This window comes from Pan paniscus, chromosome 6 (assembly GCF_029289425.2).
Source record: "Pan paniscus chromosome 6, NHGRI_mPanPan1-v2.0_pri, whole genome shotgun sequence".
In the NCBI taxonomy this organism is placed as follows: Eukaryota; Metazoa; Chordata; class Mammalia; order Primates; family Hominidae; genus Pan; species Pan paniscus.
This window is the reverse complement of record NC_073255.2, coordinates 171,907,878-171,923,470: the sequence shown is the minus strand read 5'-3', so window position 1 is coordinate 171,923,470 and position 15,593 is coordinate 171,907,878. Positions and strand designations below refer to the sequence as shown.

Here is a 15,593-nt window from a genome sequence, read left to right as displayed (position 1 = left end):
ACATGTGGGAATTATGGGAGCTATAATTGAAGATGAGATTTGGGTGGGGACACAGGCAAACCATATCAACCATGATGGAATCAAGGCTGGGCCAATCTTTTCTGCCCTTCTATTGGGCACTTCAGTATAGAAATATCCCAAGACAGAAACTATGAACTATATTAGTCTTCAATTAGTTAAGGGCCACTCTAAAGAGTGATGAAGTAAAAGATGGTTTTCAACTGAAAACCCCATGTCTAGGAAGCAGAAGTTACCAGAATATCTTTTTATTTTCTTGGCGGGTGGTGGTGAGGATGAAAGGCATCAAGTAACAGGAAGGTATTAGGAATACAGCAATTAAGTTTTTTTTAAGGCTATATTAAACTGAAATAATCTCCTTCTATATTCAACTCATATACAAATTAAATAAAGCAAGTATTTTTCACAGACAGGACTAAAATAGCTATCGATCTCATCTTTTTACAAAAGTAGTTCCCATAATCCAAGTTTCATAGGATATGTTAATGATGATATAGTGAAAACCATCTTTGTATGCATGAAAATCTTAAACAATAAAAACAAGTAACAACCTTCTGTTGGTATCCTTGTCTTCTCAGTCCAAGTAGAAGTTTGTTTGCCCATAGGAGACTGCAGGGATGTCACTTTGAAACAGTTTCTATACAAATCAGTTCCCTTGAGGGGAATTTTTTTCCTAGATTGGCCTCTCACTGATTTCTAAAAAATGTTTGTGTTGGTCTTTGCTATGACTCTGAGTCATACTTTGGGAGATGAAAAAAATTGGGTCCTCTGATTTCATTGTCAACAGTAAGCTACTCATGTAAGAGTAATGTAATAGCCATGTTATATTTGCATATTACACCTCAGGGTATGCAGAGTCTTTTAATACACTATCATACTTGGCGCTCTGATCAGTCTCATGATGTAGGCAGGATGGCCAATGTTATTCCCATGTTACATAAGGGGAATCAGAGAGGTTAAGCTATTTGCTCAAGATCACATAACTAGTAAGGGGCAGAGGTGGGTGTAGCATTCACATCTTCTAACTCCAGTACTTTTTCTATTACCTTCTTTTGTCTTGATATATCATTTTATTTCTTTCCATAAGACATGATAAATAATACATTTTAAAAAATTAAGTCAGTTTAAAATAATCAATTCTAGATCCAAGTGAAAGTAGGCCCAAAGATGCTTTACATGTTGGTCTCTTACCTAAATTTCTATATTTCTGGGGCAAGAAAGTCTACATCTTTCATCAGAACCCATTTTATTTAACAGAAACTGAGTTCTTAGAAGAGAAGCCAGGAAGGAAGAGAGGATATACCATGGTCTCTCTGTTGTACAAATCTAGCTGGTTCTCAAATACTTACCTATGGTTACCTATTCCACCATCCAGACAGTTGTTTATATTATTCCTAAGTAAGGGGAAACTTGCCAAGGGTGATAGAGATATAATAATTACTGGTTTAGACAAAACTATAAAGTTTGTCTGTTATATTTGACTTCCCATTCTCTTCTTTCTCCAGTTTTTAGTATTAGTTTTATCCCCCCATGACCAGTGCTCCAATTGCTGCAATGGATAGTAAAACATTTGATTGTCATTCATTCTAAAGTGCTAGATAATTATCTTATGCCACCAGTGTTTTTTTTTTAAAAAAGAGAAACTCGGGTGCAGTGGCTCACGCCTGTAATCCCAGCACTTTGGGAGGCTGAGGTGGGCAGATCACGAGGTCAGGAGATCGAGACCATCCTGGTTAACACGGTGAAACCCCATCTCTACTAAAAATACAAAAATTAGCCAGGTATGGTGGCAGGTGCCTGTAGTTCCAGCTACTCGGGAGGCTGAGGCAGGAGAATGGTGTGAACCTGGGAGGCAGAGCTTGCAGTGAGCTGAGATCGTGCCACTGCACTCCAGCCTGGGCGACAGACCGAGACTCCATCTCAAAAAAAAAAAAAAAAAAAAAAAGAGAAACTCAGACAATACAATGCTAAATGCACAGAAATAAATATCTAACTAGAATTTAAAGCATCTATTGGGGTAGTCTGGGGATAGCGAAATCTTCCCAGAACCTGCTAAAACACATCTTGTGGGGCACTGTGTATAAAACTGACCTAGTCACAGATACTATGTAGAATATGAGGAGACATCTGATTAGCAATGGTTATCCAAAAAGTCACTTTTACCTGTTGCTTTAATTCAAAATCAAAATCTTATAAGACAGAGGAAAAGGTGTAAGGTAGTCAGGTAGAAGAAATCAAGTACAGTTCTCCTACCTCAAATATTTTTTTAGAAGCCAAGAAGGGGCTCGTTCAGGTATTTTCACTAAAAAAGAGAATATACCATAAAATATCTGAAGTTAGGTTTTAAAAATCAATAAAACTTAATTTTTAACTTTCTTGACAATTACTTCATATATTTAATGGCTAGTTTAATTGAGCGTATCTTCAATTAACCTACCATTGTTTCATTCAGACACACAAAATATATGCATACATATTTCCCCTGGAAGCCTTTAAATTAAACTGTTTCAAGAGAACAGCAAACAATATAAATACCTAATCTATCTAATAAATGTTAAACATTCCAGAACTGAATTTATCTATGTTAGGATCTATGAAAGACAGTGACAGGTACACTAAGGTAACCAACATTTTTAGAGAGCCAATCTAGGACACAGATATACCAGACCAAAAAATAGTCTAACATATAATAATTACATACACATATTATTTTAAAATGAAATATGAAAAGTGTTTAACATTTTTATTATTCTATATTATTTACTTTGCTGTTACATACAGGTGATTAGGCAAAACAACAACAGGACTAGTTAACAGTGGCAATTAGTAGTAATAGTAGAACAGATTAATAGTATGTGTGAGAAAAGTAATTTTTTATAATGTTTCCTCTGATACACATTTTAGCTCTTTAGTGGATATTTAAGTTTTATATGTCATATTATTATTGTATATTCTTAGGTTATAGATAAGACCTTTTAAAAGATCAATGTAAATATTTATTAAAAACTAACAATGACATATTTCTTAGTGTCCCATGATAAAGTAGGATATTTTTGCTCTTCCTGTTTCTTTTTCCAATAATACTTCTCTGAACTGCCTGCAGCCTTTGAGATATCTTTCTTTGATGTAGTGATTAAACAGTGTATTCTCACTTAAATGCGAAATTCCCTTTGACTTTCAGATCTGCTCTTATCAAGCCCACATTACACTGCTCCTGGTATCATTCCAATGCAATGACATCAAGTTAGATATCCTGTCAACAAAAATGTTTTCAGCATGGAATACAGTTGGCATTGTTTGTGTGGGCTCCACATCCGTGGATTTAACCAACTGAGGATGGAAAATATTTAGGAAAAAAATGCATCTGTACCAAACACGTGCAGACTTTTTTCCTTGTCATCATTCCCTAAACAATATAGTCTTACAACTTTTTACATAGCATTCACATTGTATCAGGTATTATAAGTAATCTAGAGATGACTTAAAGCATACTGGAGGATATGCGTAGGTTATATGCAAACACTATGCCATTTTACAGCAGGACTTGAGCATATGCAGATTTTGGTATCTGTAGGAGATCCTGGAAACAATCCTCCATGATACAAAGGGATGACTGGATTTAGACTTTACTTATTAGCAACGGCAGGTATTTAGACTTGTAGGAATTGGTTTCCAGCTTTTCAAAACTGTCCACTCACTTTGTATCTGTAGACCTATTTTGGTAGACTAGCTGTTTGTCATTTAGGCCCTTTGCATCTATAAATTCATCATGTAGGGTCTCCATATCTAAAATATCCTGTTTATAGATAGATTATCTAAAGCACATTGAATGTCATTATAAGTTAAACTTCTCTTTCTCAGGGAAAATGTTTTTAAAGCACTGAGGTAATCTGAACTTAAACTGAGCATAGATTACAAATAAATTATAATTTTAGTACTGTTTAACTTGTATGCTCCTTTCTGGTGACATATTTTTGAGTTCTGAGTCAGTCTTATTTCTTCCCAAATGTCATTTTTTACCATACACGTCTTTGTCACAACCTACATATAATATCAAATAACTCAGGTACATGTCTAAGGAGGATATCTTCTTCCATTTCCATAAAGTCAGAAGTCTCATTCAGTGCTTCTGTATGTTTTCAGGAAATTAAAAAGTGACCCCAAACTTTTATTACAAAAGCCTCAATGTCACAGGCTAGCAAATCATACCCTTCACAGTACAACGTATGGAAGACATTTAGTGGGTAAGATCTTTTCATTTTCTTTGATAAGAAGTTCACAGACGGAATGAAACATGCCAAAATTTACATTTTCATTGCCAATAATGCAGATTGATGAGCAAAGTCTAGTTAGTATTTGGACAAAATATTAGCTAGCAATATTTGGTTTTATGTTTTCTTTGGTTTCATTAAAATATTCATAAAAATCAAGATTATTTGAAACCTCACTTTTCAAATCAAAGTACCTAAAAGCCATGGGGATTTTTTCTTTTGTTGCCATGATTCAGTGTATCACTTGATACACTGTAGAAAACATTATTGTTGGTAAGATCTGACAAAATGAGCTCTACCCTTTAAGAGGCCAACACATCTTTTACAAAATTTTCCCTTTGTTGACCGACGGGATATTTTAGTCGTAACCTTTGAACCAGGAAATGTAATTTTACTTTGTTTCATCAAGCAATCAAGGGAATGAATGATGTGATAAGCATTCATTTGTTGATGTGATAAGCATTCATTTGGGTGGTATGCCCAAGCGAATTCACCAGTTGTTATGTTCAACTGAGCATTGGTATCTTCTTGGGTCATAAAAACACTTTCAATTGATTTAGAAGTACTTGCTTGTCTCTTCCAGGACTCCTGAGATTCAGTCTTCATATGTGCTTTCACATCCTTTCCTTTATAATGCACAATCCCAAATTCTTTTCTGCATATTTTGTCATATGCTCTATTTTGCGTATCTTCCTAGTTGTATATGTTCTTCCACCAGTCATTAAAAGAATAGCCATGTATGTCCTTCCTTCTTTCCTTTTTCTTTCTTTCTTTCTTTCTTTCTTTTTCTTTCTTTCTTTCTTTCTTTCTCTTTCTTTCTTTCTTTCTTTCTTTCTTTCTTTCTTTCTTTCTTTCTTTCTTCTCTTTCTTTCTTCCCTCTTTTTCTTTTTTGGTGATGTTCTATTTTGGGTATCTTCCTAGTTGTATATGTTCTTCCACCAGTCATTAAAAGAATAGCCATATATATCGCTTTCTTTCTTTCCTTCCTTCCTCCCTCCCTCCCTTCCTTCCTTCTCTGTCTGTCTGTCCGTCTCTCTCTCTCTTTCTTTCTTTCTTTCCTCTTTTTCTCTTTTGGTGACATTTGGGCCATGCTGGCATTGGTATTATACTCATTCTCTTTTCATTGTCTGAACTCTTAGGAAACATGATCCCAATATACACAACACTGAAATTAAGTTAGTGCTATCTCAATGTAAGCAAAACAGTTAACTCACAGGTAAAGTCAAAGATTAATTTTTTTTTTTTGAGAGAGAGTCTGTCTCTGTCACCCAGCCTGGAGTGCATTGGCATGATCTCAGCTCACTGCAACCTCCGCCTCCCAGGTTCAAGCAATTCTCCTGCCTCAGTTTTCCAAGTAGGTGAGACTACAGGTATGTGGAACTACACCCAGCTGATTTTTGTAGTTTTAGTAGAGACAGGGTTTCACCATGTTGGCCAGGCTGATCTTGAACTCCTGACCTCAGGTGATCTGCCTGCCTCAGCCTCCCAAAGTGCTGGGATTACAGGCGTGAGCCACTGCGTCCTGCCCAAAGATGAATTGTTAGCACTCCAGATTGCAACACACTTAAGTTGCACTTCAGTCCCCCCGTCCACTCAGAGTGATGCTCCCCTGGATGATCCATTATTGTGAGCAGCAAAAATCATGGTTGCCAACATCAGCAGTCAAGGGGAAAAAAAGTGACAGTGACTTTGAATGGTGGGTAATCTATGATGTATCCAATTAGCACAAAAAACAGTGTTGCTTCCATTTTCTATTTTGGGGAACTGAAAGCAAAGATAACATATGGCTTTTGTATTTTCTTGCCTTTTAAAATGCTTTAAAATCTTTTGTTGGTCACAGGACAGTGGGTAACAAAAACTGAAGTTAATAGGCCTTTACTATGGGGTTTTATATTAATCTGACAAGGAATTGGACTGTTTAATGTTTGCTGTAGCCACTAGTATCAAAGGCTTGGAATTCCTCTAGGATATTTGTTTTTGTCTCTCCTGTTGTCTTTAGGATTTCCGAAGAACGACTTATCAGATAGAATCTGTCTTTCTTGCTGCTTTATCAGCTGTAAACCACTGTTATTATACTGGAGTCATGTTGGTGTGGTGGTAAGGTTTGGGGGAGAGGAAGTATCCTATAAACTTATTTTTAAATCTCAGTCTAAGTGGGCCTGTGTTCCTGGGCTATGACCTTAATAAGTGTTTCTTAGCTTTTCTTCCTCCAACCCTCCAGTGAGACAGGAAGACTAGAGGAGGCTGGAGTTGCAGAAATATCCCTCCCCGAAAATAGGATAAGGTTCTGGTAAAGACTGTTCACCTTGTGAACTTAGCGGAGTTCCAGGCTTAACATGAGTGACTCTATCTTGGGCTACTTACTCCATGTTGAACTGCTGATGAACTGTGAGACCAACAAGGGAACTATGAAAACCAAGTTCCTTTGCAAACATCTGTGCTCTCAACAATACAAGGAAACTGATCCCAGTCTTTAAGGGATTCTGTATATAATTTTTCCTTGCCAACTGATGCAAATGCACCATTCTGCTAATGATTAAAGCCTTCTTTGTTTGGTAAACCAATGAAAAATCTGACAAACAACTTATGTAATCTGAATAAATTCCTATAAATGTAAGGCCTCTTGCTCCTCTTGGGTGGTATGGTCTCTGACTACTACCCAGGTTGCAATTCCTATTCTGAATAAATGCTTCATTTGTCTCTAACCTATTGATTTTCTCCTTTTAGAGTTAACACCCTAAGAGAGTAGGCCCTTGTTACGGAGAATGCTCTGGGTGTATTTCACAGTGTTTACTCTTCTTCTCCCCTTTCCAGAGCAACTAAGAGGTCTTTCTTGGCTCTATGAGAACCTGGTGGGATTCCTGAAGATAAAGTCCACAAAAATGAAGCTCCAGACAAGACTATGGCCACCAGGAGTTTCTCACTTTCAAGCTAGTGCGCACTCAGCCTCTGGCAATTTGTTAAAATCACTGTTTAAGTGTTCCTACCAGTTTATGATTCTAGCAGCTTCTGCCTCAGACAAGCAGATCTCAGCAGTGACTCCCTGGATTCGTCTGTCTCTTCAGATTTCAGGGTAGTAGTTTACTTGTCAGTCTCAGTTCTCTGATGGATCCAATAAGTTGCTGATTTTTAGTTTGTTCAGCTTTTTTGTTGTTGTAAGGACAGGAATGTTGACTTTCAAGCATTATTCATGTTGCAGCTAAAACAAGAAGGCCCCTTATTATCTGTTTAAATAGTAAGTCTATATTTTCTTCTAAGAGTAGTTTTAACTCCTACATTTGTTTCTGTGATCCATTTTTTATTATTTTTAGTGTATGGTATAAGGAACACGGCCAACTTCATTCTTTTGCATGTGGATATCCAGTTGTCCCAGTACCATTTGCTGAAAAGACTATTTTTTTTCCCCATCCAATTGTCCTGGCATCTTTGTTGAAAAATCAATTGAAATATATATAAAGGCTTATTTACATATTTTCAATCCTATTTCATTTATCTATATGTTTACCCTTAGGCCAGTACCACACAGTCTCAATTACTATAGCTTGGTAGTCAGTTTTGAAATCAGGAATCCTTAAACATTGTTCTTTATCAAAATTGCTTTGGTTATTCTGGGTCCTTTGTATTTCCATATAAATTTCAGATTTGGTTTGTTAGTTTCTGCACAAAAGGTAGCTGACATTTTGATAGGGATTGCACTGAATCTATCAATTTGAGGAGTATTGCCATCTAGCAATATTAAATCTTCTGATCCATGACCAGAGTTATCTTGCCATTTATTTAAAGCTTCTTTAATACAGTTCAACTGTGTTTTTTGTAGTTTTCAGTTTATAAGTCTTGTACTTCTTTTGTAAAATTTATTCCTAAGTATTTTGTTCTTTTTGATGCTAATGTAAATGGAATTGTTTTCTTAATTTCATTTTTTAAATGTTCATTGCTAGTGTATAGAGATACAATTGATTTTTATAACAGGTTTTTGAGATGTAATTCACATACCATACAGTTCATTCATTACAACTGATTTTTGCCTATTGATCTTTTATCCTGCAACCTTGTTGAACTCATTTATTAGTGCTAATAGTGTGGCGTGTGTATGTGTGTGTGTGTGTTCCTTCGGATTTTCTATATACAAGAACATATATCCTACAAATAGAAATGGCTTCGCTTTTTTCTTTCTAATTTGGATGCCTTTTTTTTTCTTGCCTTATTGCCCGGCTGAAGCCTTTATTATAATGTTGAATAGAAGTGTTGAGAGTGAATATCCCTGTCTTGTTCCAGGTCTCAGGGAGAAAAGCATTTAGTCTTGCACTACCAACTATGACATTAGCTGCAGGATTTTTGAAGATGGCTTTTTTTTTTTTAGTAGAGGAAGATTCTATCTTTCCTAATTTGTTGAGTGTCTCTTTTTTAATCATGAAAGAATGTTGGATTTTGCCAGATACTTTTTCTGCATCTATTGAGATGACCATGTGCCTTTTTCTTTATATTCTATTAACATGGTATATTATATTGTTTAATTTTCATAATTTCATATGCTAAACTAACCTTGCATTTCTGGGATAAATCCTATTTGGTCATTGTGTATAATTCCTTTTGGTTTGCTAGTATTTTCTCTTACTTTTTCATTCTAATTCTTAATAGATATAGAAGTTGGTTAAAAAAAAAGTTCAATTTATTTGGCCCCTGAAATCTTAACAATTACCTTTTCTGAGAAACCTTTTCCGATTTGCTCCTACCCACAAACAACTCTGATGTAACCCCATAACACAATAATTAGCATTTGTTTCATATTACTATGTCTATTTACTTGTCACCCACTCTGCTATATTTTATTTACCATTGTACCCAAGTGTCTAGCACAACCACTTACTATTACAAGTTGGGACTTCTGGGAAGCAGAGAAACATCAGATTTTTAAAAGAACATAAACAACAATGGAAAGATTATGTAACAAAGGTTGAATATAAGAGAGTGGATAAACCATAGAATAGTTTCAGGATGATTAAACCTCAAATAAACCAAGATTTGAAAAAAATGTTGACAACAAAATTTTATGTAGCTATATTCAGAATAAAAATATACCAATGAATGTTCAGATTTATACTTCTGGAATTATTTTGTAATATTTATGGATGACAAAGAGCAGAGTTCCTCAGCTCATAAGTTACTTTTCTCTTTCTATTAAACAGAGTTTTCCTCTAACTGGAAAGAGGAGAATAAATATTGGAAGAGATGAGAGAAATCATAAGGCTCTGAATGAGTTCTCTCCATCCCAGATATATTACATTACAAGTAAGGAAAGCATTTACATATAAGGTCACAGAACCATTGACAATAGTCTTTTAAGAAGTCAAGGAAGTGATTTTCCTCTCCACCCTAAATGCCTAACTTCTCAGTTAAGACTACATCATGATTTAAAGATTAAATTCTTTAAGAAATCATTCTTGCAGATTTCCAGGTGGATTAGATTCCCTTCTCTGAGCCAGCAGACCAACTTGTGCATAACTGTGACTCAATCCATCTCACTCTTATTTTAAGGAACTGTTTGAATCTTATTAAACCTTGGTGCTTATGCCTTAAATGATGAGTAGCTAGTCTAGTTTAAGAGAGGGAGAAGTATATTTCAGGCAGTGAAGTCAGTATGAGCAGAAGCAAGGAGGTGAGAAGACTGATATTTGCTGAGGCAACAGGATCATCTTTGTAAATGTCAGGGTCAGAGGATCACTGGAAGTCTTTCATGTCATGTTAGAGAACTTGGTTTCTATGCTGCAGCTAGAAATTGTCAAAAAATTTTTTATTTCTCAGAGTAATGTCAGCAAGATGGCTAACTAGAAGACCCTAGTTCACAGCCCTCAAAAAGAACAATGAATAAACAATTACACTTGACCTGTGAACAACACAGGTTTGAACTATGTGGATCCACTTATACACAGATATTTTTCAACCAAACATGATCAAAAATACTGTATTCAAAGGATGTGAAACCCATGTACATCAAGCGTCAATTTTTTGAAAATGTGGGTACAGGGCTGACTGTGGGACTTGAGTATGTGTAGATTTTGGTATACATGGGGGTCCTGGAACAAATCCCCCACATATACTGAGGGGCAACTATATGTTTTAAGGAAAATAACTAAGGGAGAGCACCAGAGTGCATGAGAGGAGTAACAGAAACCCTGGTGAGTGCAGAAACTAGGGAAGGCCATATGGAAAATGGAAGGAAACACCAGGACTCCACCACCCCATCCTCCAACCATGGTCAGCTGGGAATCAGGAGGAACTTCTTCCTACAGCAAGGAAGAGAAAGCAAGAGGATCCCAGTAACCTCCATCAACACATTAGACACCTATTGACTTCACCACTGGGGTCCCTGCATTCCTTACAGGCACAGTCCTTCCTCACAGCTGAAGGAGCTGCCTGGACTCCACTAGCTGTGCTCCCCCCAGAGAAGGAGCTGTCATCTTGGAACTGGAACTACAGCAGAAGTATGTCTTGCACCAGGGGTGAGTAGCTATAGCTCCCCTTCATCCCTGAGACTAGGCTGCTATGGAAACACCCCAGGGCTGGTGGTCCAACATCCTCAAACTGAGCTCTCTGAAACTCAACTGAAGCTGTTACACTCTCCCTCCCCTTTCACCCTTAGGGTGGAGCTTAGGTGGTACCCTACCTCCTGGGAAAACAGTACCTTGGCTGCTCAGTGTAGTCATGCCTCCCCAGTGCCTAACTTAAAGCAGTACTCTTTATCCCAGGAAATGGTGCCTTGGTCACTCAGAGTGGTCACGTACCCCAGTACCTAAGCTGGAGTCGTGCCCTGTATCCCAGGGAAATGGTGCCTGGGCCACCCAGAATAGTCACAGCCCCCAGCCCTGAGCTGTAGCAGTACATTTCCCCTTGGAGGATCAGTGCCCTGGCTGAGCTGAGCAGCTGTGCATCCCAGGACTGAGCCAACGTAGTACCCTGTGTCCCAAGGAAATAGCAATGGCTGAGCTGAGACGCCCCCCCCTACAGGCCAAACAACTAGAGTATTCTGTTTCCCTAGAGTTGAACTAGCCCCTTAGAGTCTGAGCTGCTGAGATACCCCCTCCCTGGAAAATGGAGTCATTGCTCTGCTGGGCCCTCTAGGGCCCAGATGACAGCTGTAGTTCACCACACTGGGGTACTTGCTGCCAATGCATCTGGCCTCACAGAGTGTGTGATATACTGACCCTCACTATTCCAGGGTCTAAAGTCACTACTACACAGTGCTTCATCCACTGGAATCTGGGTTATCACTGAGTCCTATTGCCTCAGGTTCCTGAATTGGAGCCATATCCTGCCTGCTGGGCCCAAACTTCCAGAGCGCTCCTTCCTCCCCAGAGTCAGGCCAGTGCTGAGTCCAGCTTAGGAGTAGAATTACAGCTACAACCTGGCCCCATGGGATGCCTCAGATTCACAGATCCTGGCTCTGTGGGGGAACCTACATCCAACTCTGCCATAGAGAGTGAACATGCACTGGAAGACCCAGGTACCACAATAGTTTCATGAGTCCTTGAGTCTAAGACCCTGGTCCCACAAACACTCCAAGCACCTGCACCTGGAACCCCACACCACTGCAGCTGCTTGTAGGTTGTGTCAGTCTTGACAACAAGAGGGATCTCTTCAGCTAAGTCTTCCCAGTATGGGGAAAACAAAAATAGGAAGACCTCAAAAGCCCTTAACAGTGAAGAGATGAACAACCTTTGCTGCTGCTGCCACAAACCTCTGCAGCCTATACCACTGAGGCAACCACAGTTATTGCTTATGTTGAATACAGACAAAACTTCATGGAGACTATACCACTGCACCTATCCAGAAACAAGTCAGCACATCCTTCCCAAATGGCACACAGAAACCCAACTGTAGGTGAAAGTCTCCCTACAAGAGCCACTCTGGAAAGTTTGGAAGGGACAATCATTCCACCAGATGCACAGGCATCAATGCAGGGACACAAGCAACACTAAAAAGCAAGGAAATATGACACCACTAAAGAGCCATAATAGCTTTCTAATAACAGACTCCCATGAAAAGGAAATCAACAAATTGCTGGAAAAAGAATTCAATGAGAAATTGAGGAAACTCAATGAGATACAAGAAAATACAGACAGATAATTCAGTGAAATTAGGAAAACAGTTCATAATGTGAATAAGAAATTCAACATAAATAGATATAATAAAAAAGAAATATCAGCTGAAACATTCAATGAATGAAATAAAAATTACAATAAAGAGCTTTGATGGCAGACTTAAGCAGAAGAAAGAATCTCTGAACTTAAAGACAGGTAGTCTGAAATACTCAGTAAGAGGAAAAAAAAAGAATGAAAAACAGTGAAGAAAACCTGCAAGACATATGGGACACCATTAAGCAAACAAATATTCATATCATGGGAGTTAGGGAAGGAGAAGAGAAGGGAAAGGTGTAGAAAACCAATTTCTTGAAATAATAGCTGAAAACTTCCCAAGTCCGGGGAGACATATGAGATCCAGATCCAGGAAACTCAAAGTTTCCCAAATAGACTCAACTGGAAAAAGGTCCTCACCAAGGCACATTACAGTCATATTGTCAAAAGTCAAGAACAAAGAATTCTACAAACAGCAAGAGAAAAGCATCAAGTCACACACAAGGGAATCAACATTAGACTAACAGCAGATTTCTTTGCAGAAACTTTACAGGCTAGAAGAGAATGGGATGATAAATTCAAAGTGCAGAATGAAAAAAAATTGCCAGTCAAGAATATGAGACCCAGCAAAGCTATCCTTCAGATAAATAAAGTCTGTCATAGACAAGCAAAAACTGAAGTAATTTATCACCACTAGACTGGTCTTACAAGAAATAATCTAGGGAATACTACATTTGGAAGGAAAAAGATAATAATCACTATCATTAAAACATATAAAAGTATAAAACTCCCTGGTAGAACAGATACACAAAAGAGAGAAAAGAATTAAACCTTATCAGTATAGAAAACCATTAAATGACAATGATAAACAATAAGAGAGAAGGAAAGGATCAATGGATGTACAAAACAACCAGAAAACAACAAAATATAGGAGTATGTCCTCACCTATTAATAAAAACCTTAAATGTAAGTGAATTAAATTCCCCACTTAAAAGATATAGACTGAATGGATTTTAAAAACCAACTATATGCTGCCTACAGGAAACTTATTTCACCATAAAGACACATTTAGGCTGAACTGAAGGGATGGAAAAAATATTCCACACAAACAGAAACCAAAAGTGAGCAGAAGTATCTATACTTATATCAGATAAAACAGACTTTAAGTCAAAAACTGTAAACAAGAGACAAAGAAGGTTATAAGGATAAAGGATCAACTCAATAAGAAGATATAATGATTGTGAATACATATGCACCCCACACTGGAGCACCCAGAAACATAAAGCAAATATTATTAGATCTAAAGGGAGAGATAGAATTTGATATAATAATATCAAAGAGGACTTTAACACATCACTGTCATCACTGGACAGATCATCTAGTCAGAAAATAAAAAAGAAACATTGAACTTAAACTGCACTTTAGAACAAATGAACCTAATAAACATTTAAGAACATTTCATCCAACAGGTGCAGAATACACATTCCTTCCATCAGCACATGGAACATCCTCTAAGACTTACATTAGGGAACAAAATAATTTTCAAGAAATTTAGAATAACTGAAATAATATCAAGTATCTTTTCTGACCACAAAGGAATGAAACTAGAAGTCAATAACAAGAAGAACTTTCAAAATTGTATAGTTACATGGAAATTAGACAACATACTTCTGAATAACTACTGAAGACAGTAAGAAGGAAATTAAAAAATGTATTGAAACTAATGTAAATAGAAACACAACATACCAAAACCTATAGGATATAGCAACAGCAGCACTAAGAGGAAAGTTTATAGCAATAAATGCCTATATCCAAAAAGTAGAAAGATTTCAAATAAACAACCTAATTATGTAACACAAGGAACTAGAAAAGCAGGAACAAACCAAACCAAAAATTAGTAGAAGGAAAGAAATAATAAAGATCAGAACAGAATATATGAAATTGAGATTAAAAATTATAAAAGATCAATGAAATGAAAAGTTGGGTTTTTTTGAAAGATAAAATCAACAAAACATTAGCTAGAATAACCAAGAGAAAAAAAGAAAAGACCCAAATAAAATCAGAATGAAAAAGACGTTACAACTGATAACACGGAAATACAAGGATCACTGGAGACCATTACAAACAACTGTACTCCAACAAATTAGAAAACTTAGCAGAAATGAATAAATTTCTAGACATGTACAATCTACTAAGATTAAGCAAAGAAGAAATAGAAAACCCAAACAGACCAATTATGAGTAATGATTGAATCTGTAATAAAAAGTCTTCCATTGAAGAAAACCCCAGGACTTGATTACATCACTGTAGAATTCTACCAAACATTTAAAGGAGAACAAATACCAGCTCTTCTCAAACTCTTTTAGAAAATTGAAGATGAGGAAATTCTTCCAAACTTATTCTGTGTGACCAATATTACCCTGGTATCAACCAGACAAGGACACAACAACAACAACAAAAGAAACCTATTGGCCTATGTTCTTGATAAATAAAGACGTAAAAGTCCTCAAAAAAATACTAACAAACCAAATCTCCTAAACCCAGCAGCACATTGAAAAAAATTATTCACCATGATCAAGTGGGATTCATCCGAGGGATGCAAGGATGAATCAATATACACATATTAATAAATGTGATACATTAATAAATGTGATACATCACATCAACAGGATGGAGGACAAAAACCCTATGATCATCTCAATATATGCAGAAAAAGCATTTGATAAAATTCAACATCTTTTTGTGACAAAAACTCTCACCAAATAAGGTATGGAAGGAATGTACCTCAACACAGTAAAGGCCATACAAGACAAACCCGCACCCAATATCATGCTGAATGAGGAAAAGTTGAAAGCTTTTCCCCTAAGATGTGGGACAAGATAATGATGCTTACTTTTGTTCAACATATTAATGAAAGTTCTGGCCAAAGCAAACAGGCAAGAGAAAGAAATAAAGGGCATCCAAATTGGAAAGAAGGAAGTCAAATTGTCCCTGTTTGCAGATGACATGATCTTATATACAGAAAACCCTAAAGGCTCTATCAAATACTCCTAGAACTGATAAATTTAGTAAAGTTGGATACAAAACCAGCATCCAAAGATCAGTGGTATTTCTATACCCCAAGAATAAACCATCAAAACAAGAAATCAAGAAAAACAATCCCATTTACAAT

At 36.8% G+C, this 15,593-nt stretch overlaps 2 protein-coding genes across 6 annotated transcripts in view; one reads left to right on the top strand and one right to left on the bottom strand.

The window, feature by feature from the left end:
• The window catches only part of CYREN (cell cycle regulator of NHEJ), an 80,742-nt gene extending 66,427 nt beyond the window's left edge, over nucleotides 1-14,315 (top strand). Inside the window, exon 3 of the transcript XR_010112654.1 lies at nucleotides 7,104-14,315. The gene's annotated coding sequence lies outside the window, so the exon portion shown is untranslated. The remainder of the gene's footprint in view (nucleotides 1-7,103) is intronic.
• Nucleotides 1-15,593, bottom strand: part of AGBL3 (AGBL carboxypeptidase 3) — a 156,605-nt gene that overhangs the window by 35,439 nt on the left and 105,573 nt on the right. The window contains exons 15-16 of one of the 5 annotated variants that reach the window (XM_063606103.1): nucleotides 1,767-1,887; nucleotides 570-691 (exon numbers count right to left, since the gene is read on the bottom strand). The exons of the other annotated variants lie outside the window; for them this stretch is intronic. Coding sequence (XP_063462173.1) covers nucleotides 570-691; nucleotides 1,767-1,887 — 243 coding nt within the window. The remainder of the gene's footprint in view (nucleotides 1-569; nucleotides 692-1,766; nucleotides 1,888-15,593) is intronic. 5 annotated transcript variants of the gene reach the window in all.